Source organism: Terrapene carolina, unplaced genomic scaffold, assembly GCF_002925995.2.
Source record: "Terrapene carolina triunguis isolate 2854851 unplaced genomic scaffold, T_m_triunguis-2.0 Scaffold58, whole genome shotgun sequence".
NCBI classification, from domain to species: Eukaryota; Metazoa; Chordata; order Testudines; family Emydidae; genus Terrapene; species Terrapene triunguis.
In genome coordinates, this window is record NW_020664409.1 from 49,030,572 (window position 1) to 49,054,466 (window position 23,895).

The 23,895-nt window shown below is 43.8% G+C and overlaps 2 protein-coding genes across 2 annotated transcripts in view; one reads left to right on the plus strand and one right to left on the minus strand.

Moving 5' to 3' along the window:
- The window catches only part of LYN (LYN proto-oncogene, Src family tyrosine kinase), a 94,296-nt gene extending 88,190 nt beyond the window's left edge, over window positions 1-6,106 (plus strand). The window contains exon 13 of the mRNA XM_024221359.3: window positions 4,713-6,106. Within this exon, the coding sequence (XP_024077127.1) occupies window positions 4,713-4,915 (203 nt within the window). The 3' untranslated portion in view covers window positions 4,916-6,106. The remainder of the gene's footprint in view (window positions 1-4,712) is intronic.
- A 3,391-nt stretch (window positions 6,107-9,497) lies between these two features.
- Window positions 9,498-23,895, minus strand: part of LOC112121150 (kinesin-like protein KIF20A) — a 34,534-nt gene continuing 20,136 nt past the window's right edge. The window contains exons 14-21 of the mRNA XM_026659562.1: window positions 22,583-22,748; window positions 20,514-20,862; window positions 19,560-19,700; window positions 17,536-17,597; window positions 15,293-15,410; window positions 15,146-15,213; window positions 13,105-13,224; window positions 9,498-9,773 (exon numbers count right to left, since the gene is read on the minus strand). Coding sequence (XP_026515347.1) covers window positions 9,498-9,773; window positions 13,105-13,224; window positions 15,146-15,213; window positions 15,293-15,410; window positions 17,536-17,597; window positions 19,560-19,700; window positions 20,514-20,862; window positions 22,583-22,748 — 1,300 coding nt within the window. The remainder of the gene's footprint in view (window positions 9,774-13,104; window positions 13,225-15,145; window positions 15,214-15,292; window positions 15,411-17,535; window positions 17,598-19,559; window positions 19,701-20,513; window positions 20,863-22,582; window positions 22,749-23,895) is intronic.

Here is a 23,895-nt window from a genome sequence, read left to right on the forward strand (position 1 = left end):
GGTGACAAAGGGTCCAATGGTTGGTCCTGCTCCAGGTGTTCCTGGAGTTGGGCATCGCCTGCCCCCAGGTCCAGCGCCTCTGCTGGTGCGGGCGCTGGCGCCTCCACTTCCCTTGGAGGAGGGCGGGAGATGGTGGACTCTGGGGCCCTAGGCTCCGAACGGCCCGAGCGGGAGGCAGATAGCGGAGCTCCTTGTGCCTGATGGTAGGCCCAAGGAGTCCAGAAGGACCAATGCGCAGGCCCTTGCATAGGGTCGTCGGTCTCCTGCAGGTGGCCGGCCTCCGCTGCCTCAGATGATCGCGACGCCGATCTCGACGGCCACGGCGGTGCCGAACCCGACGCCGTCGGTATCGGATGGTACGGTGCCGATCGGTGCCGGTCGTAAGGCGATCTGCCCCTGTGCGGTGCCGGAGAGCGGTGCCGGGATCTGGAGCGGTGCCGGTAGTCCCTCCGGTGCCGGGATCCCGACCTGGAACGGGACAACGATCTGGAGGAGGCGTGGTACCGGGAGCGGCCTCTCGAGCCCGAGTGGCGCTCATACCGGTGCCGGGAGCTGCGTCTCGAGCCCGATCGGTGCCGGTCGTCTCGACGGTGCCGGGATGTTGAACGGCGCCGCGAAGAGGATCTGGGCCGCGAGTACGACCGGTGCTGAGGTGATATTCGGCGCCGGGACTCAGAGCGGCGTCAGGACCTACTCCGGGATCTGGAGCGGTGCCGAGAGACTCGTGCTGGCGACGGTGGGCACACCAGGGCAGGTTTTCCCCTGGACTGCAGGACGCGTGGAGCCACCGGTGCCGGGAGTTGTGACGGCGCCGGCTCCGTGAGGGCGATCAAGTCTCTCGCCGTAGCGAAGGTCTCCGGGGTGGAAGGGAGACAAGGTTCCACCACCAGCCTTGGTGGTGAAACAGTCCGCACCGGACTCAACGGCCTCGGTGCCGGAGTCGACGGTGTGGCCGCCTGTCTTTGGCGGTCCAACTGCGGACGCGGCTCTACCCCCGGCACCGGGGGAGCCGGTATCTTCGCGGCAGCAACGTCCCGCGCCTTGCCGGCCTTCTTATGGCCCGGAGAAAGGGATCGGCGCCGAGGTTCTTTAGGCGGGCGCGGTGCCGACGTCGGTCGGTGCCGAGCAGTTTTTTCCGCCGCACCGGTTGGGCCCGCCGGGGCGCTGCGCACCGAAGCGCTCGGTGCCGGGACAGGGCGCGCCGAGGGAGGATCCGGACTCAGAGCCGCCTCCATCAGGAGCTGACGGAGTCTAAAGTCCCGCTCCTTTCTTGTCCTTGGCTTGAAGGCCTTGCAAATAGGGCACTTATCTGCTGGATGAGCCTCTCCAAGGCACTTCAAGCAAGAACTATGCGGGTCGCTGGTTGGCATATGCTTCCCGCAGGACGCGCACGGCTTAAAGCCAGGAGCCTTGGGCATGGGCCCGGCTGTGCGCCGGGGGGAAAAGGGGAAAAACACCCCCTAAACCCCTGATAACAATATACAACTATATATATACACACTATACACTAACTAACTAACTAACTTGAACAACTATCTATATAACTAACTATAACAAGAGCAATGAGAAGCTAGGGAGTGTGGAGATCAGCTAAGCCGCGCTCCACAGTTCCAACGACCGTCAGGGGCGGTAAGAAGGAACTGAGGGGGCGCTGGGTCGGCTGGGGTATATATCCAGCGCCATAACGGCACCACTCTAGGGGGCTCCACAGCCGACCCACCGGGTGTTGCTAGGGTAAAAATCTTCCGACGATCGTGCACGCGGCGCGCACACACCTAACTGGAATGGATATGAGCAAGCACTCGAAGAAGAACTCTTGGTTCTAATGCAGTTACTTCAGAAATACACGGGTGATCTGAATCTAGGGTGGCCAGACAGCAAATGTGAAAAATTGGGATGGGGGTGGGGGGGGGGTAATAGGAACCTATATAAGAAAAAGACCCAAAAATCGGGACTGTCCCTATAAAATCGGGACATCTGGTCACCCTATCTGAATCTGGCCCAGCAGACGTTATTAGCTAACTTTTGAGTGCACTTTGATGTTTCCTCTTTACTATTCAAGCTGCGTTTTCCCCTTGCATTTCAGAGATGATTGTTTTCTAAGCTTATGCAGAATAGAAAATAAAGCATCTGATTCTTGCTCCCCTTTCTGGTAGGTTTGATGTGATAGGAAAAGCAGCTTCTGCACAGACTGCTGTGGGTATAAAGCACCTTGCAGTTCTTGTTAGTTCTGTGAAAGTCACTGTTCTATCATCCAGATTCCTTGTGCTACATCTGGCCCCACTCTCTTCTCTGTCGGACTAGTTTACAGCTCCTGGAAGCCTTCCTCAGGTGTCACAATTTTCACAAAAGGCTTTGGTTATTTTGTGGGTTTTAGGGAAAGAGGGGCAGCTGCAAGTTTGAGGGAAGATGGAAGCATTCCCTGAAAGCTCTTCTCCCTGCTTTTCTGGATTTATCCTGCTTCCCCCTTGCTTTGCTTCCCTCAAGGCTGTATAATGGTGAGAATGACAAAGACTGTTTGCCTCTGCTCCTCCAAATACAATTATTCTTTATCCTATGCTCTGAAACAAATGGTAGTGAGTATAATATAATAGGTATATCTCCATATTATCTTATCTCAGAGACTGGAAGGGACCCTGAAAAGTCATCGAGTCCAGCCCCCTGCCTTCACTAGCAGGACCAAGTACTGATTTTTGCCCCAGATCCTTAAGTAGCCCCCTTAAGGATTGAGCTCACAACCCTGGATTTAGCAGGCCAATGCTCAAACAACTGAGCTATCCCTCTCCCAAGAATGAATGATCTTGTAGTTAAGAGGCCAGACTGTCACTCAGATGATCTGGGTTCAATTCTCAGTTTTATCACAGATTGCTTGTATGTGACTTTGGCCAAAGCATTTAATCACACTCTGCTTCAATTCCCTTCTGCTGATACTACTACACAGTACCTTTCCCTCAGCTGTTGTCTAGCAACTCTTCAGTAGTCACAGGTTGCAGCAGGGTTTCTGTTCACAGCTGATTTTTCTAAGTACTCTAAAATCCCCATACATAGGCAGAGTGCCTTGAAACTTACTGTGCCACAGCAAGGGTAGGAGTAGAGTTTGTGGCACAAGTTTGGGGTCATTTGCCCAAGGGGTTACCAACATACAGGTCTCCTCCCAACATAATCTGGTATAAAACTGCCCTTATGTGCCCACAGATTGAGTGCAAAGGAGAGAGGGAACATGAAGTATCTGGTACTAGGATGCCACTCTGAAAATCCATTAATAAAAAACTTGGCTGGTTTACCCAAGTTGAAGGTGTCATTAGGATCCAAACCAGTGAGACCAAGTTTGTCAGGGTTGAGCATCCAGTTCTGAAGGAGTACACAGATGAAATTACCATGGTGCTATTTGAGAGGCCCCCATGGGTCTGGGTGTACAGAAGAGAAAGGATGTAAAACAGAATAAAGAGGAAACAACTCCTCTGGAGAAACGTGTTATTACACAATCAAACATCTAGTCTTGTCATGAGGTACTAAGAAAGGCATCTGAGCTCAAGGATGGCTTCAGAATTGGTGTGTCAGTACTAGGTGAGGAGTAGGCACTATGGTTACCGAGGCTTCTGCCACTTTAAAAGGCTATGCCAGTTTGTTCTTCAATGTTGCTTTAGATTTAACCAATACCAGATTGTGCAGGGTGAGGGATTGCCTTGCAGGTTAGGGCTAAAGAGATGATCGAAGGTAGTGCTGAGACCAGACTGGTAAAGTGTCTCTTGGGTCCTGTGTAAGAGAAGCTCTGCACAGAGGCTGGTGTTGGTACCATCAATGGGCCCATTGGAAGATCTCCCCCTTTAGGTGCAGGAGTAAAGGTGTCTCAAAAATAGTACATAAGATTACTGAGTGATCTAAAGATGGGATTCTGTCTCCAGTATTATCAATGGGTAAGAGGTACACCTCTTGAAGGCCTTAGGGGTTTCAGGCTGGACATAATCCAGGTAAAGTACTAAGGTCTCCTAGGACAATGGAAGGGCTGCTTACACTAAACAAGCCTATGCTACTCTAAACTATTTAGAGAGCTGAAAGCTAGGCTTGAGAAAATATAGTCCCGAGGCCACAAAGGTTCATTCCATTCACCCTCTGCAGTGACCATGAAGGAGCAATAGCCATGGGGTCATATCCCTTATGGAGAATAGCGTATCTCCCTCGTGAAAGAGAGCTCATGACACAGCTTTTCAAAGTAGTTACAGAGCCTGACATGTCACAGCCCACAAGTTGTGAATACAGAGAGGGCCTTAGAGGGTTTTTCCTCATTTCCTGGTTTTCCAGCAGTTGGATTTTTGGAATTTAACTTGTGTTCTGGAAAGGCATGAGGAACACAGAGCGCACTCTACAACCTTAACCCTACATTAAAGGGTTTTTGCATGTGAATTTATATTTAAGCTCTGTAAGGCAGAGACTGTCTTACTGTGTATATGCACAGCATCTAGTACAATGGGGACCCTGACCCCCAAGACAATACTGTAGTTCAAGTAAATTGCCAGGAGATGGTAAATGAGAAATATTTTGCAGTGTCTCTTTGCTAGCTTTAATTAAAAAAGGTAAACAAAAACTTGCCATGTCCCCTTAGATTAATTAACTTGAGTTTTTGGGGTGTGGAGTAGCAGCAAAAGAAGGTGCTCTACTCTGATCATTGACACACAAATCTGCTTCTAAAATCATTTTTTTGTTTGTTTTAGGTATGAGTAATGCTGATGTGATGGTTGCTCTTCAGCGTGGGTACCGCATGCCACGCATGGAAACCTGCCCAGCTGAGCTTTATGATATCATGAAAACATGCTGGAAAGATAAAGCAGAAGAGAGGCCAACATTTGATTATTTACAGAGTGTGCTAGATGATTTCTACACAGCAACAGAAGGGCAGTATCAACAGCAGCCATAAAACAAAGGAACACTTTGCCAGTTGGCATAGACCATTGTTCGGACAAACTGGGCAGACCAGTTATTTCATGTATTTGGATATCCTGACCAATTGTGGCTTCTGAAACTGGAGGCTGAAACTCCACAGGAAGAATCATTCTGCCTAGAAATAAACCATGTTTTTCTATGGTTAATTTAATTTGAATGATCACTCTGCTTGAGGTTAGGAGTTTTCTTTAGATGTTATCTTTTTATTTGCCTAAATAAACATCCAAACAAGACAAGCTTTGAAAACAAAGACAGAGTGCAGTCGCACCAATACAGACTTACAAAGCATTTGAAGCTGCAAACAGAATTTGGGGAAATCTCTAAATGATAGTATGCCTTACAAGAAAATGTATGAAGTCTGAAGATAAATGTGAACAATTTATGAATGGAAAAGTTAAAGAATTTCTGCTCCCAAATTAGCTTTTTGAAAGATAGCACATCATGAAAGTCGTGCTTTGTATTTTTATAGCCTCTGGTTATCTTACATCAGTATCTGGAGAACAGTATCTTGTTGCAAGATTCAAATATTTAGGATGTAATCATCCTCTTTAAGAAAGGGTTAAAGGTAATTTTTACACTTAATTTAATTCTCTTTGGCATCTATGCACAACCCAAGCATTTACACTGTTAAGGTTTGAAAAGTGGCTTTTACAGGCACCAAGGTAAGAATAAGACCTGCAATATTGTGAAATTGCATTATTGTGCTCAATGTGTCAGAAAAAAAAAAGACAGCATATTGTCTTGCTCTGCATATAGATCACCATGAATTTAAGCCTGGAATCACCTGCTCAAAATTCATTTTTTCCCCTGGGTTAAGTCAGTGGCAAATCTCCCCTATATTTTGAAGGGAGCAGGATCTGGCCCTCAGTAGTTTGAAACACTGTGATCCATTTATTACCCATGAAAATGCTTTCTATAAGTATCTTAATAGGAATTTTAGAGTGATTCAGTAATTTATTCCTAACATTTTTGCTGTTTCAATTAATTGAACTGAAAGACATTTTAAAGATTAGCCAAAATGAATGTTTTAAAATGCACCACACCTTATAAGCATATTGTAATCAGTGAAATTACACTGAAGTGAGTGTTAGCACCCTGGTTTTGCTTTTCAGTATGTAATTATTACTAATTCATAACCAACAGTTAAAAACCATGACTGATTTACTTGTTAAAGGGTACTTACGGAAGCTTTAAAAGAGGCTAACTACTGGTGAGGCTTTAGTGTACCTGCAGTCCAAACATAGTTATCAGTATAGACATTCATTGCTTTTCTTTTTTAGTAAAGCATAGCAGGTTTCTGAATGAAGGAAGTCAGTCAATGTGCAGATTAACCACCACAGACTGTGTAAATATTTTTACTGTATGGTGATTTTTTATTTTAATAAACAAACTCTTTAAATTTAAAACTTGTACCATTGTAGTTTGTCCTTCAAATTACAATAAATAGCCAATTTTATAGGCCAGGCTGACAGTTTTCTGTGTACAAGGAATGCAGGATCAGACCCTGTCAGTGTTCAGATGCTATACAAAACAAAAAGTTTTTAGTTAACATCGCTTAAATGAATCTTGCCTCTTTTATACCCGTTCATCTCAAGACAGCCATTTCACTGCTGAATATTTTAGCAGAAATATCCAGCTAAGTGGTTCTTATCCTACAATTCTGAAGTACCCACCACAGTAGTAAATTCCAAAATATCTTCAAAATAGCTGCTAAAACCTCACTCTTCTGCAGTGCCAGTAGGCACCACCATTTACTGAGACATTTAGGAAAGCCTGAACACGTGCAAAATTTAAGTTAGCATTTGGAAATGTGAAGTCATCTTAGTTGCAGAAAAAGTCTAGGAGCCATACATTGAGTCACATTATTATGTGCTTGCAGAGCTTGTGCAGCACTGAGAAATGCAGGTGTGCTGAACTGTACTCTGTTACTTGTTCAAAACATAGGTGAGAGATGGAAGCATGTTTGGTTTAACTTAAGCCATATTTTATGTAATGTTTGGGGAGGGGGGGGGGAAATGATACAGACTGAGCTTTGTCTAACCTGAAATCTATTGACTGGGGTTTATCAAGCTCCCTATTTATGTTACCAGATTACTGTAATAAACCAAAATATTTAAAATGAGAACCTCCATTTATTATCCTAATTTCTGATCTTGTCCTGAGTGCCCATGATGGACATAAGGTGATCTGGCTGGATATTCGGTTTAAGGACTGAGCTAGAGATTGATCCAGATGGCGTTCAATCTGCAAGAAGGCTGTTTCTTTGGAATTTGCCATGGTTGTGATGAGTCCATTTATAAACCAGTGGACACCTGTTTTGATAGGACAAATAACCCCATTGGATATTGCTTTTTGGGAGAGTACCTGGTGCTTCTGAGATCAGAAAATCTCAATTCCTAGTGGAATTTACATATTTATATGAAGTCCCTGAGTACACATTGGTGTGAGTTTTAACAGACAAAGACTCACTTAACCAGTTAGGAGTATTTGATACTGACAAAGGAAAGAGGAAATTTCAAGACCAGGGCTTTGAATTACAGGAACATGATAGTGTTGCAATAGTAATGCTGCTCCATCTAGTGGTTCACAATGTTAGTGACAACCTCTAACTCAGGCCTGGTCTACATTTTAAAACGTAGGTCGACAATCACAGCGTTCAGGGGTGTCAAAAATCCACACCCCTGACCACCCTAGCTATGCCAACCTAGCCCCAGTGTAGATGCAGCCACGTTGACAAAAGAATGCCTCTCCACCTAGCTACTGCCACAAAGGAACGTAGAGTTCTTACAGCAATTAAAAATAAAAAAAAACTTGTCACTGTAGGCTGCCTCTATAGTACAGGATTATGCCATTGTAGTCCCTGTAAATATGGCCTCAGTCAGGTGGTGGTTTTTTTGGTTTGTTTTTTGAGGTGTATAAACTTCACCACCTCTAATCTTTGTACTCCAAATATAGGCTCCTATGTTTTGCAAGCCTAGGTTTCTCTGACCACAAGAATGCACACCACTCACCTAACTCTCCAACTATTCAGCTTCCCTTGCTTGAAACCCTGTTTCATGACTTAATTGTAATGTATTGCTTAATTCCTACATAATCCACCTGCTGCATAATTTAGCAACTCAGATAATACATTCATAGTTAGGGGGTAAGGCTAAATCCCAAAACACTATTTACATCCACCACCATCCCCAGACACCAAAATATCACTTTGATCATTTCTAGTTTTCTGTGTGGCACTGCTTGAAAGCTGAGAACTTGCCGAAAACCCTCTTACATTTCTCATGGGTTCCTATACGTAGCTGTGTAATGCTGACAATATAGCACAACAAAATCAGCCACCATTAAACCATGCAAAGGCAATTGCTCAATGCCTACAACCTTGTGACTGGCACACATTTCTGAAGTAAATGCATCTGACGAAGTGGGTATTCATCCACGAAAGCTTATGCTCCAATATGTCTGTTAGTCTATAAGGTGCCACAGGACTCTGTCGCTTATTTCTGAAGTAGTTATCCTATCATCTGACTAAAATTACTCAACTCTTTCTGGTTATAATCACCAGGCAGTCCTAGCCCCACTACATTTCTAAACAAAGTTTTCTTAAGAAGATGAGGTACTGGCCCTCTTGATCCTAAACTTTGATTTCAAGTGCATCATATTTTAATAGAAACAAAAGTTAAGACACGCAGGGACTTGCAGCTCAAATTATCAAGTTGTATCTCATGACCTAATCACTGTAACACCAAATCTTAAATGATCTAATATTTAATTGACTTGAAAAAACCCAAGCTTTATTATAAGTAAAATTTTAAGAAGACTACTGCATACACAATTCAGTGAAGGATTTTCAAATGGACATTCCTTTCCAAAGGAAGACAATTATGATTGACAGAAGCATTTAAAATGAACAATGGCTCCTTGCCACTCCATCATCTGACTAGATCATTAAATGAAATCTTAGTACCAAATCTCTCATTTTAATTCCACAGTAAACTGACATCAAGTATAAGATTACTAGTTCAATTCAAATCAAGCAGAAGATTAACTGCGAGGAAGCCAGCTCCTCTACAAACAGTATCTACTAGCTAATGAAACAGTGAAAGTGAACAAGCGGTTTGGTCGAACGCAAATGCCATTTTGAGTGTTGGAAGCAAGTGTAAAAAGAAAAAGGAAAGTAAAAGACAGGAATGTACCACTAACCTTGACACAAGGCACCCTTTCTCCTGTTATATGGAAATCCATACCTGCTGTGTTGCCACAGCAGGTGATCACATCTCACACCAACAGTTGCACAAGAATCCCAATTTATGTTTACATTTACATGTTGTCTTTAGTAACTAAAGACGACATGTAAATGTCTAGTTACTAAAGAAGACACTTAGAAGGAAAGTTGTCATTCCTATTAATAGCTTATCTTCCCAGTTACATTGATGGTAAGGCTGTGTCTATACTACCCTTTTTTCTCCACCCAAATTCCAACTGTTGCTAACATCAGTTCAAAATTACAGCTGATGGGCCTTGTCAATACAGACATGTTAATGCATCAAGGATTAGAGTTATTCTTTTACTTTACGTGTAAAAGTAGCTTGTTTTCTTGACATAGTTGGAGAGTCTTCAGATTTCCCCAAGGTTTTGCCAACAGGTGTTTTAGAAGTGTCTGCTACTGTAGATTTTAGATTAGCAAACAAGCCTCTCTTGGGTTTTTGCTTCTTAAGATCTTCTGAATACAAGTGCTTTTTGCTCTCATCTAGTTCTTCTTGCAGAAGAGACACTGTCGCTTCAAGCTCAAGGACACGTTTAGCCCAGTTCTGAAGACTTCTCATTTCTTGTTCCTATGGAATTGTTAAACCACATTAGATAAGTGAACACTAGCGGATGGTACTATTATTTTGTTCATTTTCTCCAAGTAAAATTTAGAGTGAGATCAGGGTGCTATATAGTAGAACTGTGCAAATACATTGATTTTTTTGGTTTGCTGGCAATCTTAAGATCAGCCATAATAGGTCAGACCAATGGTCCATCTAACCCAGTATCCTGATTGGCCAGGTGCTTCGGAAGGAATGAACAGAACAGGCAATAGAGTGATTCACCCCCTCTTGTCCACTCCTAGCTTCTGGCAGTCAGAGGCTCAGAATGCCCAGAGCATAGATTACATCCCTGACCATCTTGGATAATGGCCATTGAGGTACCTATCCTCATGAACTTATCTAGTTCTTTTTTGAACCCCTTTATAGTTTTGGCCTATACAGCATCCCCTGGCAACGAGTGCCACAGGTTGACTGTGTGGTATGTGAAGAAGTACTTCCTTATGTTTGTTTTCAACTTGCTGCCTATTCATTTCATTGGGTGACTGCTGGTGGTTATGTGAAAGAAACTTCTTCACCTTTTCTATACCATTCACGATCGTATAGACGACTATCATATCCCTGCTTAGTCATCTCTTTTCCAAGCTGAAAAGTCCCAGTCTTTTTAATCTCTCCTCATATGGAAGCTGGTCCATATCCTTAATAATTTTTGTTGCTCTTCTCAGTACCTTTTCCAATTCTAATAGATCTTTTTTAAGATGGGGTACCAAACTACACACACTATGAAAGGTTTGGGTGTACCATGGATTTATATAGTGACATTGATATTTTGTGTCTTATCTATCCAACCCTTTGCTAATAGTTCCTAACATTGTTAGCTTTTTTGATTGCCACTGCACATTGAGCAGATATTTTCAGAGAACTAGTCACAATGACTTCAAGATCTTTCCCGAGTGGGGATCTAAGTTATTTGTTAGCAAAACTCTACATTTTGAAAAACACCATTTTATATGGAAAGTAATGCACATATCAGCACTGAATTTCATCTGCCATTTTGTTGCCCACTCACCCAGTCTAGTGAGATCCCTTTTTAACTCTTCGCAGTCTGCTTTGAATTCACAAAATTACTCAAGATAAGAGTCTGCAAATTTTGTCATCTCACTATTTACCCCTTTTTCCCGATCATTTATAAATATGTTGAACAGCACTGGTCCCAGTACGGATCCCTGGGGGACAATGCTATTTGCCTTTCTCTATTCTGAGAGCTGACCATTTATTTCTGGTCCATGAGAGGACCTTCCCTCCTAACCAAGCACAGCTTACTGTACTTAAGAGCCTTTGGTGAGGGACCTTGCCAAAGGCTTTCTGAAAGTCTTAGTACACTATAGTCACGTTTGGTGACCCCCTCAAAATTCTAATAGCTTTGTGAAGCATGATTTCCATTTACAAATCGTGTTCCTCTGTCTGATAATTTGGTTCTTCACTATAGTTTCAACCAATTTGCCTATCAGACAAAATATTTTGTCTTACCCAAAACAACACTGTTTGCATTTAGTGTTTAAGGTTTTTTTTTTTTTTTTTTTTTTAATTTTATGAAATTTTTAATCATTTTTTTTTTAAAATTTTTTTTTCTCCCCCCCCCCTCCCACTTTTTAAAAGTGTCAAAATGACTGATTTTTTTCAAGTTTTGTTTCTCCTTCCACTAATTATTTGGCAAAAACAACATGAATTCACAAAGTGTTTCAGTGTTGCCAAATCTGCATTTTCTGCTAAAGAAGTTTTGGCTGAAAAATTTTACCTACTCTACTGTACAGGCAATTATATTTGAAGAAAAATGGGCAAAGGCCATTAGCCAAAATTTAACTTAAAGTTTTGGCAGTATTGAGACATTAAATTACATTGTCACAAACACATGCAATACCACCTCAGAAACTAAATAGAGCAAGATGCCTGAATACCACATTTGGTATGCTAATTAACTTCAGTTTCCAATTTAGGTCTATATTTGACCCATTAAGACAAGAAACTCAAAATATTGGGGAAGTAAGGATCACAGGATCTTTATTCCTTAGGTATTCATCTGCTCCTGTTTCAATTTCAAACCTAGAGTCAGAATTCTCTCCACAACAACTAATTACAGCATAATTTTGTTTGACTTTAGACTGGAATAAGATATAGATCATCAAGGAGAAGTTCCTGTTTTTATGTAAGTGTTCAAGTAGTAAGAAAGGGGAAGGTAGTTTTCAAAGTGTTTTCCATGTGGCATAAATCAGTCGCCAAGTTCAACCCAGGTTGTTACTATCTAAATTGGCTATTCAATGGCCAAGAAATGGATTATTGGGCCCAGTGCAATTCCTACATAGCAGATATTTGACCACAGAGAACCACAATGGCATCAAAATTGGTCAATGATGTTTCTGGTTCTTATGGTTACAACAAAAGCCTTTTAAATGTGAACTGATGTATCCAAATCCCAGAATAAAAACTGAAGGGACTGAGCTACCCCAGTGAAATGAATGGGCTATAAACTCAAGGCCAACGCATGTAAATTGCATAATTTAATGCTCACATGGGCTAAAAGCAAAAAGCTCAGTAGTCCTAGAAGTATCTTGCATTGTTTTTATCTGTCCCTTCCAAACCCAGCGGCCAAATTCAAAAGGTAGCAGTATTAATTTAGTTGCTATCCAAAGAACATATTCTACTCTTTTTTTAAGCCTCATGGTCAGTGGGAGAGTCACTGCAGCTAGAATAGGGCCTTAATTGAAGATCTAGTCCAGAGGCTCTAGTTAGATATAATTTAGTATCTTCCATAGGAAAGGCACTGTTGCTTAAAGCTAATATTTTTGTGTTTCACAGTAATCAACAGTAGTGTACAGGTGTTCTGCTGAGGTCTAGCAAGCCACAATGGATTATATTGGAGCATTCAAGAAGAGCTCTCTGAATACTGCATCTTTTATTTATATTTGAAAGTTGCTAGTTTCTAACCAATGTTTTATAAAATCATTTCAAATGCAGTCAGATTTACACAGTACAGTCTCCTCTAGTTTTCCATAGCTACTCCCCTCTACACAAATCAAACAAAATAAACCTTTTTACACATTACCAGTTTAGAGAATACAAGCACAGGGGTTTGACATTTGAAACCATAGTACAAGAAGTGTCCTGTATGGTCAGTTCATATCCTAAAGACCATAAAAGATTCAGCAAGCAGCCAACTCAAGGACAAGCTTTATGCTAGCACTAAAAGGAACAAGAACCAAAAATAAAATTGCTATCTGCTATTCAGAAATAGCCTTGTAAAACCATCAGCTGCATTACCTTTAAATTAATGGTTAGTTTCAATACTTGTTTGACAAACCTTGAGCATTACCATGTGTGTCAGTCTATTGTTTTCCTCGGTTGTTTTTCTGCAGACTTCATTCATTTCTTGTAAGGTTTCATTTAATTTGTGTATTTTAAGCTTCAGAGATTTTATAAGCTGCACAAAACAATATTAAAGTTTAAGAAATCCTTGAAAGTTTTAAGGCTATATATACTTAAATGCATGGAGAGGTATTTAAACATTTGAGGGTCTTATTAGTATTCCACAGTAAGAGGCCATTAAAACCCCAGAATGAAAAAGTGGTCCCATGGTAGAACAATGGAATTTTACAAGTGTATCTTAACCACAATAAAGTACAAGCAGCACATATTAGAATTGTTCGATCAGGTGCACTGCAGGAATAAGCAGTTGCCATTCTATTAAAGACAGGAGAGTTGTGACCACTTACACCAACAGTAAGAATGGAAGGAAGGACCACAGACTGCTCCTGGAATAACCTCACAGCTGGGGCAAGGGGCAGTTTAAAGCCTACTTTCTCTCTTCTCCCTCCCCCCCCTTTAACACTGTTCTATTGATTGTGTTTGTGTGTGACTAGTTGTGAACTATCTGAGCAGGAGCACAGTTGAGATAGAGGCCCAACCTGCTAATCAAAATAGGTTTTGAGAATTAGTGCCCCCAGCTGTACTCCACTACAAAACAAACAAACAAAAAAAGCCCCACTATTAAACTAGTTCTCTAAAGGGCTTTGAAGTTATAAATACTTACATTAAAAAAAATCCTTGTGCTCACTATGTTAAATGGGCAAATGTGGGAGGGGAAAACTATGCAAAGTAAGAGCTGAGCCACTGAGTAGGAATGTATGAGAGAAGTGAAGCAGGATAGAAGAGTGGGATTTCCAGGAGAATTAGTAATTCCTTTAGACTGTCCCCACTGCCTGAAGTCCCAGGCTACCATTCCAGCAATAGCTTGCTGCTCCTTTTAGCCATTTTAAATTTGAAATGCTGAACAACTCACAATTAAGCTTTTGCACTAGAAAGCAAGTTTCGTTTTCAGGCCAAAAAGTTGAAATTGGCTTCAGGGCAGAACTTGCTGCTGAGATTCTGGAGACTGGGTATAAGAAGATGAGTGACTAGTCCAGGGACTTTAAATAAATATATTATATACTCAAAATTAGAGCTAGTAAAATATAGAAAGTTTCTCACAAAAGTAAAAATGTCTGGTTTTCAGCAGAAATTGATGAAAATCTCTCTACTATATGAGTATGTTTATTAAAAGCTGGCCAAAGAGATATTTCTCCTTTCCCTAGTGTGCTTTTAATATATATATATAAATAAAAAACACACACACCCCCGACAGCAATAAGCTACTCCAGGGTGTGAATTAGTAAGCGACGGGTACATATGAACGGTTGAAGGAATTCTGCTTTGGGGTTGTGCTTAAACGTATACCAGTAAGCCTAATGCACGCTCTGGATATCACAGCAATGAGCCATTTAATGTCAGACTTCCAGATCTGCACTCCATCCAGAAAATAGCTTTGGCAACCAACCAAGTAGTTGGTTTCACTTCACTGTGACTTTAGTGCTTAAAAAAAAAGGAGGAAGGACTGCTTTTTTAACGGCACTGATCTGAAATTCAGTATCTGGGCTGTTACCCAGCATCCTTGGGCAAATTACTTAGCCTACACCTCTGTTCCTTATCTCTAAAATATGGGGCAATAATTATTTCCTACCTCAAAGGATTGTTGAATAAAGAGTTTGTGAGGCATCCTGATCCTAGGCCAGATTTTTTGCTGATTCTAGTTTCCACCGCATCCCGACTATTAGAGAGCATATGTAATTGTCACTACAAGATGAAATTCAAGCCAGTGATAAGCCAGAATGTAAGAGAGCCCAATTCCCATTTTAGGCACCAAAGAAAACTCAGCATATTGGATAGGAACACTTCTGAAAGCTTTTCCCCAGTTGAGAGAGTTCTATTGCTGAGCACTTGAAGATCTGGCCCTTACAGGCTAGAGCCCTCAATCACCAAAACAATCTCCCACGCATCCAAGTCTAGGACAAGATAGAGAAATTTACCTCATCTTTCTCATCGCACTGTCTCTGCAATACTTCTGAAGTTCTCTGCATCTCCTTATATTTAAGATCTGTATATGACAAAGAGAGAGAGTTAAGCTGTTTTATACTCTACAAGAAGAACATACTGGAAGAATATTAGATGCTTACCTGATTTCACTTTGTCTTCTGCAGTCAATACATCTGAATTTGGGATTCCCAAAGCCAACAATCCATCTGACCGCTCTCCAAATTTTTGTTGCAACTCTAATATTTTCCTATCTCTGTCCTGAACAAAGAAATGCACACTGATATTTGTGTAAAGAGAATATATACCTGTGACTAAAAGGTTGGCCTTTAACCAAGTTTACTACTGTAAATGTTGATCATATTGAACATTGGAAACAGTTGCCAATTGATGGTTTACTTTTAAAGTTAGTCTTACTGAGTCTTCTCTAGAAATGTGTGTCACTCTCTTGCCAAGGCAAATGGGTATTCCACTTAGGAACGTGCATGCTCAGCACGCCAGAGCTGGAGACTTTTGCCTAGCAAAGCTCAGTGGTTTAAGCATTGGCTTGCTAAACCTAGGGTTGAGAGTTCAATCCTTGAGGGGGCCATTTAGGGATCTGGGGCAAAAATCTGTCTGGGGATTGGTCCTGCTTTGCGCAGGAGGTTGGACTAGATGACCTCCTGAGGTCCCTTCCAGCCCTGATATTCGATGATACCTGTAGAGCAGGGGTTCCCAGCCTTTTTCTCTGAGCACCCCTCCCCCACCCCCACACACACCTGCTATAGAAACTCCACAGCCCACCTGTGCCACAACAACTGCTTTTCTACAAATCCAGTAGATTAAGAGCCAGGGCCATCATTATGGGGTAGCAAGCAGGGCAACTGCCCAGGCCCCCACGCCACAGAGGTCCCCATGAAGTTAAGTTGCTTGGGCTTTGGCTTCAGCCCCAGGCAGCAGGGCTCTGACTTCAGCTTTCTGCTGTGGGTCCCAGTGAGTTGAGTTTAGCACTGGCCCTGCTCTCTGGTTTATTTTGGCAGACCCCTGAAACCTGCTCATGGCCCCCCAGGGGACCTATATCCTGGTTAAGAACAGCTGCTGTAGAGGGCTCATGCTCCCACTTCTTGGCTGTAACCCCTCCCCTCACTATGACGTGGCGCTACTCTGACCCCCCTCATTTCCTTTGCACCAAAAGCCACTGACAGGAGACTCTGATGCAGAGGGGCCAGAGCGTAGGTCATGGAATACATGTTTGCATCACATCTCGAAGAACCACAAGTAACAATTTCTTCTGAGTAGGTGCAGATGTGGGGTACTGCTTGTGAGTCACCTATCTAGAGGCCGGGCTCAGAGTCTACTACAATTGGGATCGCAGGACTGCCCTTCTGAGGCCTGTATCCACTTTGGAAGATGTGATCATAGCATAATGGTCTGTAAACATATGTATGGACAACCAGGTGACCGCCCTGCAAATGTCCAGTATGGAAATGCCACTGAGAAATGCTATCTATGTGGCTTGCACTCTTGTGGAGTGAGCCTATATCTGCTGAGGTGTAGCTGAAGCTCTCTCATATAAAAAAAAAACCTCTTTAGTCCTATCTAGCCTTTTATGTAGGCATTGCCTGACATCCAGAGTATGGAGGTGCTATTCTTCTGGGGAAGAGCATGGATTAGGGGAAAAAACCCACAGGTAAATACACTGCCTGATTTAGATGACACAGAAAGCACCTTGGATAAGAACTTTGGGTGAGGTCGCAACATTACCTTGTCCTTGGAAAACAGTGCAAGCTGGCTCAGCCATGAGGGCCTGCAACTCATAGACCCTTCTTACCAAAATAATGGCTGACAGGAGGGGCAGCAGACAGGGTGCAAGAGGCTCAAATAGAGGGCCATACAGAGCTGCTAGAACAATGTTTAAGTCCAAAAAGGGAACCAGTTCTCAGACCAGAGGATGTAAGCAGAGAAGCCTCTTCAGTTTTTTCCAATGCCACAATGACGAGACTTCTGATTTCCCTTGAAATCAGGAGAATGGAATCCTGATATCACTGCCAAATGCACTCTCAGCAAACTGAGCACAAGGCCTGATTTCTGAAGATGTTGCAGTTACTCCAAGATATTCTGGATGGAAGCCCATCGGTTGGGTCCCGAAGGTCAAGGACCATACTGAGAATCTTTTCCACTTGGCTAAGTAGGCTGTCCTAGTGGAGGACTTCCAACTGTTGAGTAGGACTTGCTGGACAGCTGCTGAGCACCGCTCCTCCTCTTCATCCTCCAGCCCATAAGGTGCAGGAAGCGATTGAAGGATTGAGGGTGCAGCCATGGTCCTGAGTGAGCAGGTCAGGATGGAGAGAAACAGTATGGGAGGCTGAGCCAACAGAGCAAGGAGGTCTGAGACCCAGCATTGTACCTGCCACACTGGAGCAATGAGGATGAACTTGACCTGATCCACCTTCAGAGCTTGAGGATGACCTGCAGAATTATCAGAAGGTATACAGAAGAGCTGAATGCCAGCTGCCGTGAAAGAGACTGGAGACGGAGCCTGGACTAAGGCCCCCCCTGGGAGCAGAACAACTGATGACACCTTTGTTTTCCCTCATCGCAAACTGGTCAATCATGGGAATGACCCAGAGAACTCTCCCTCAGCAACCACTCATGGCCTGGCGGGTGGGAGGAGAAAAACAACAACAAAAAACACTCTACTGAGATGGTCCATGAGACAATTTTGCACCCCCAGCAAATGGATTGCTACCGGAGCGATGACTTCTTTGATGCAAAATTGGCACAGGTTGATCACTTTCAGACAGAGTAACCTGGAAAAGCACTTAGTCTTGCTTGTTCACATAGCACATTGCAATAGTTTTGTCATGAGTGTGTGAACCATCAAGTGTCTGATGTGGTCCCAGAAGGCATGACATGCATTGTGGATGGCCCAAAGTTCAACATGCAGATATGGAGTGAGGCTGCACCCTCAGTGAATCTAGATGCACCCCCCAACACAGAAGAGAAGCGTCAGTAACCACTGACTTGGTCGAAGAGGGCTGAGTGAAGGGGACTTCTGGGCACACATTGTGTGGGGACTCCCATGAGTGCAAGGAATCCAGGACTAGTGGAGGAAGACAAACCGTGTCCAGAGAATGCAGGGAAGGACAGTAAACCATCCTGAGCCACATCTGAAGAGGGCAACAATGCAACTTAGCACACTGTGTTCAAGGGGACATGTAGCCCAACAGGCTTGGACACAGGCGGACTATCATAAATGGCTGAGACGGCAAACTGAGGCAGGCCTGCAGAAATGCCTGGAAGTGGTTGGTTGGCAGGAATACCTTTGACCTTGTGTAATCTCAGAGGTCCCAATTAACTATTTGTTGAGTAGAAGTCAAGGTTGACTTTGCTCGACCGTCTGGGACTCATTTTAAACACTGCAAACTAAATGTGACGTCAATGTGGGTAAGAACCTCCTCTCTGGAGCCAGCCTTCAGCAACCAATCATCAAGCTATCAGAAGATGTGGATTCCCTTCCTCCTAAAATATTCCATGATATTGCCATGCATTTGGTGAAAACTCGGGGGGCAGAAGAGAGGCCGAATGGGAGGACCATATACTGAAAGTGGCGGTCTCCTACCACAATGTAGAAACTTCCTGAAGCTCAGCAGAATGTACAGTGTCCTCAAAGTCCAGGGCAGCAAACCAGTGGTTTTGAGACAGTGTGGGAGGATAGCCGATAGAGTGACCATGCAGAATCTCAAGTACTTAATTTGTTGTGGGCACGAAGGTCAAGAATGGGTCACATCCCGCCTTTGGATTTCGGTATAAGGAAGTACCAGGAGTAAAAACACGCAGCTCCAGTGTTCCTATGGAACCTCCGTCGCTCCCAACTTCAAAGAGCTGACCTGCTTGATGAGCAGTGTCTCGTGAGAGGGGTTCCTGAACAGGGACAGGAAAGGAGGGTTGGAGTGGGACATGGAGAGGAACAGGATTGCATAGCTCAATCCAACAGTATCTAGGACACAGCTGTCGGAGGTAATATAGTCCCAAGCATTATTAAAGTGGACCAGTGCTCTGGTCAAAGGAGTCAAAATGGGTGCTTGGTCTGCGCTGAGGGAGGGCATGTGAACTGCCCGAAGCTCAAGCCCAACTGCTTCCTCTTGTGGGATCGATCCCCCTCTCTAGGGTAGTCCTGTTTTAGGAGAAAAGATTGTGCAAAGGAATGCTGCAGGTGACATTGTTGCTGCTGCTGAGCCTCATAATGGTATCTTTGCATGGATGACCTGTTCACTTCCAAGGACCTCAAGGTAGCCCTGAAATTCCTGAAGGAGTGCAAAGTGTCATCAGTCTTGTCTGAGAACAAGACTTTGCAGTCAAAGGGCAAGTCCTTGATGGATATCCAGAATGATTCCAAAGTTCTGCAGCCAGAAAACCTTCCTCAGTTACCGCCAAGGCCATAACCCAAGGTGCCTATAACATCAAGGGCGGGCTGCAGGAATGTTTTGGCCACTAAGCAGCCTTCCACAACAAACATCCGGAACTCCTCATGCAAGGCCTCTGGCAACTGGTCCTCAACTTTAGCCATAACTGATCAATTGAGGAAGTCATATTGGGCCAACAGAGCTCATTGGATTTGCAATCCTCATCTGCAAAGGCGATGAGGTAGAGTGGCTGGATCTTCTAGGCAGGAAGATCTACGAGTCTGTCCTTGAGAGTAGACTTGAACTTTCCTGGCCAGGCCCTGTCATTTACCGCTGTTACAACAAGGGAATTCGGGGCCAGATGGAAAAAGAACCCCTCAAATCCCTGCATGGGAACAAAGTAGCACTTTTCCACACGTTTTGCCACCAGCAGTACTGAGGCCAGTGTACTCCACAGGGCTCTCGTGTGCTCAAGGAGCACATCACTGATCAGGAGGACCACTCTCCTTGGGATGGTGGGCTATAAAATGTTCATCAGTTTGCGTGTGTTCTCTTGGAGGAATGCCGCTTGGATGCCCAGGGGCGTAGTTACATGGGGTAAAGGTCTTGGTACGCCTTAAAAGTTCTCTGGAACAGAAGGAGAGGACAAATTAGGAAGCACAGCATCGTCCGGCCACTGAGAGGGATAGGGTATTGGTGGCCAGGGACCTCTGTCCCGACCATGAGGCACCTGCCAACCTGGGAGCCATACTGATCCATTGGCATCCTCCGGAGTTCACTGGTTGATGTGGAGCAGGAGAACGACAACTGACTCTGAATCAGAGCACCGGGATCTCAGCAACGTGGGCAGAGTTACACCCAAACATTGGTCCAAGTTATCCGTCTCCCAGAACAAGGTGGGAATCTGGGCCCCTGATGAAGGCAGTACAGAGCATGCTGGTGCCACAAGGAGCATTGGTTTCGATGGAAACAGCGGTACCGGAGCATCCAAATGCACCAACGACAAAGGTGGTGAGAGCTGCCATGAGAGCACTTGCAGCATTGAACATGGCAGGGCTGAAGAGAGTGCTAGTGCTGAGGTCCCCCGCACCAATTCCAGTACCAGCTCCATCCCCACCACAGGAAGGACAGCATCTAGATGCAGTGGCCACGGACATAGAGGTGCAGTGGCTCGTTATATTGGAGGTGGCGCAACCCTGGGAAAGTCCTGGACCAACAGTGAGATCAGGATGAAAAGGTAGAGGTGGTATGTGGCGGCCTGGTACACCGACAACGTGGACGAAATTGGTACCGACATCTCCCTTGTTAGTACCAGATTCAACAGATGCCTTAAGACAGGAGCCAGAATCAATTATATTGGGTTTCTGCATTTCCCACCTGGTACCAGGGAAGGGTCAGATGTATCCATGCCATCCTGCCTGCCAGAACTGACCCTGTGCTGGTCTGCACGTTTTCAAGGGGAGGCAAAGGAGTCGCCCCACAACTTGGAGCGGTCCCAAGACCTCTTCCTCAGCACCAACGACAGAACAGCTCCTCTGTCTCTTTGGCAAGGTGGCTGCCCCAGAATGAGTGGCGGCAGTGCTCTGAGCCCAAGGGGGGCCTTGGTACCAGATCATGCCACATGGCCTATTCAAGCAGGTGCTGCTTGAGGCAAAGGTCCCACACCACTTGAGTCCACTTCTGAAACAATATACAAATTGAATAGCGCTCTTAAGGTGTGCCTCACCAAAACAAAGCAAGCAACGTGTGTGGGGATTGCTATTGAGGATCACCCCTCCACACTAAGGATAGTGTTTAAACCCCAGTGAGGGCATCACTGGGGAACACTAAAGTTATCAACTAATACTTATTACAATAAAATAGGTGCGAGATTGTGAGACTTCAACCACAGGTGGTGAGAAGGTGCCATCTCAGATAGCCAGGGAAGGTGCCAGAGCATGAGCGCTACCTTTCTACAGGTAATGCTAGGCAAAAAGCTCAGGCATGCTGGATGTGTACACACCTAAGTGGAATACACATCTGCATCTACTTGAAGATTATGTAATTTAGTGTAGGATACAGCTACTAAAAGATTCAAGTATTGAGTATAGACTCAAGAGCCTTTTGGGTTTTATTAAAAATTTTGATTTCTCACCACAAAACTACCAATCTCCTGACCATCAACTGCTTCCCTATGAATCTTCAGAATTAAGAACTTCTATGAGGGCTATCCCTCTCACTCACCATGTCTCCACTCTGCTTTTCCTCCACAGAAACTTCCCCTCAAAGATTGAAGTCTTGCTCCCACCCTCTAGACACCTCCTTGCAAGTCGTGGGATCCCATCTTAGCTCCTGGCTTCTATGCAGTCAGTCTCATACCGGCAATCCTTTGCGTTGCTACCATCCTCCTCCAGTCATTCTAGGTCTTTCCTCCTGACACAGCTTTGATCAAATCCACATTCCCTCCAGTTAACACACACACAAAACTGATGTCTGGGTGGAGTGTGTAGGTAGTGCTTCCACACACAAAAGAGCTCATTGGTGTTAGCCACGCAGAATGTGTCTACACGGCAATAGTACACCCACAGCTGGCCTGTGTCAACTAACTCAGGCTTGTGGGGTCTGGGCTGCGGGGCTAGAAAACTGTAGTGCAGACATTCAGGCTCAGGCTGGAGGGTCCCAAAGCCCAAGCTCCAGCTGGAATGTCTACACTACAATTTTATAGCCCCACAGTCCAAATCTGCCAACATGGGCAAGCCGCAGGTGTTTTATTGCAGTTTAGACATACCCACAGCCAGAGTTCCCAGAGAAGCTATTAGCATAGAAACAGTGTCAGAAGGAGCCTGTGACACCCTACTAGCACAATAGGACCATGTATTCACAGCATAAATGAGTTGAACAACCTCGAAGAAGTTATTTTGGTGGCTTAGTTTACAATGTTACAGTTAGAGGGAGAATTCCTGGAGGATACCTTTAAGGAAAGGCAATGTTACATAGGCTGACAATTTAAAGGACACTACACGGTAATTTAAAAAAAAAAAACAACAACAACACACAAATGAAGTCTACCTCAACTTTCTCTTGTTCAACTACGAACTCTTCTATTGGAACATAGTGGTCTTCAATTTGTTTCATTGCACACATATATGCATGTTTCTTTATAGCTTCCTTATACATTTCAAATTTATTCTCCAATTTTTCCTCATAACTTTCTCTCATATCTTCCAAGCGTTTACTGACAATGATAAATAAATCAAGTTAGCTTGCTTGAGTGCTACATTTACACAATTTTACAAGAGTCGAAGTGTTAATATTTCAAAACTACACGTGAAACCTAGAAAGAGTTGGACAAAGATTCAAAGTAAATAAAAATTAAGAGGTTAAGTGGGAGACTAGCAGAAGAAATGTCCAGTACTCTAAGTTCTACTTTTTAAGCTTGCAGTAATTTCACTTAGTCCTTTAGTCAGTCTTGTCAAATTCTATTTTTCAGTATCAGAAAAATAATTCTAGTTATCTATAGTACTAGAACATTGTAAGTTAAGTAACAGAGAAATCAAGAGAAGCCAAAAATTGTTGTTTCTGGCTCCTTTACTGTCTAGATATTAATGCTAGCAAGGACTTTTTCTGAGCTACTTACAATGATGCTATAATGCAAGTCTATGGGACAACTATATATGCAACAGGAAGTGTTATGTGCATATTTAATGCTGCAAGTCTGTCAAGTTTGGTTGGTCTAGTTTTCTATACTACTTTGGTTTGGCAACAGATATTTGCCAGTCCAGGAAAGCTAAAAACATGTTATATGTCACTGCTTTGATCTATCATTCAGCTGATGCAGTCACAGTACACCAACTGGCAACACTGAAAAAGGCTCAGAGGTATTTATATGGTCCCCATTATGGTGAGGCACTCAAATACTGCAATCTTTAGTGGATTTATACTCTCACCACCACAGAGGTTGGGAAGTGCTATTATCCCCCATTATACAGTTGCAGAACTGAAGCACAGCAAGCCTAAAGTCACACAGAAAGCCAGTGGAGGAGAAGGCAATCGAACCTGTGGCTCCCAATCTTGAGCTAGCACTCTAAATACTGGACCATCCCTCCTCTCCTTAATATCCAAGCTCAAACCCATTTGAGATTGAACTCCTATGAATTTGATGCACTTTTAAACTTGAGCCCATCTACAATTTAGGTCTTATTTTGGCATATAAGTGCAGTTTGAGGAACCAGCATAAGCTATACTGGTACAAGCAGTGGTGAGTTGGAGCCAGTTCGCACCGGTTCATGGGTTGTTAAATTTAGAAGCCCTTTTAGAACCGGTTGTCCAGAGTGAGACAACTGGTTCTAAAAGGGCTTTTAAATGGGGCAGGTGTCGGGGGG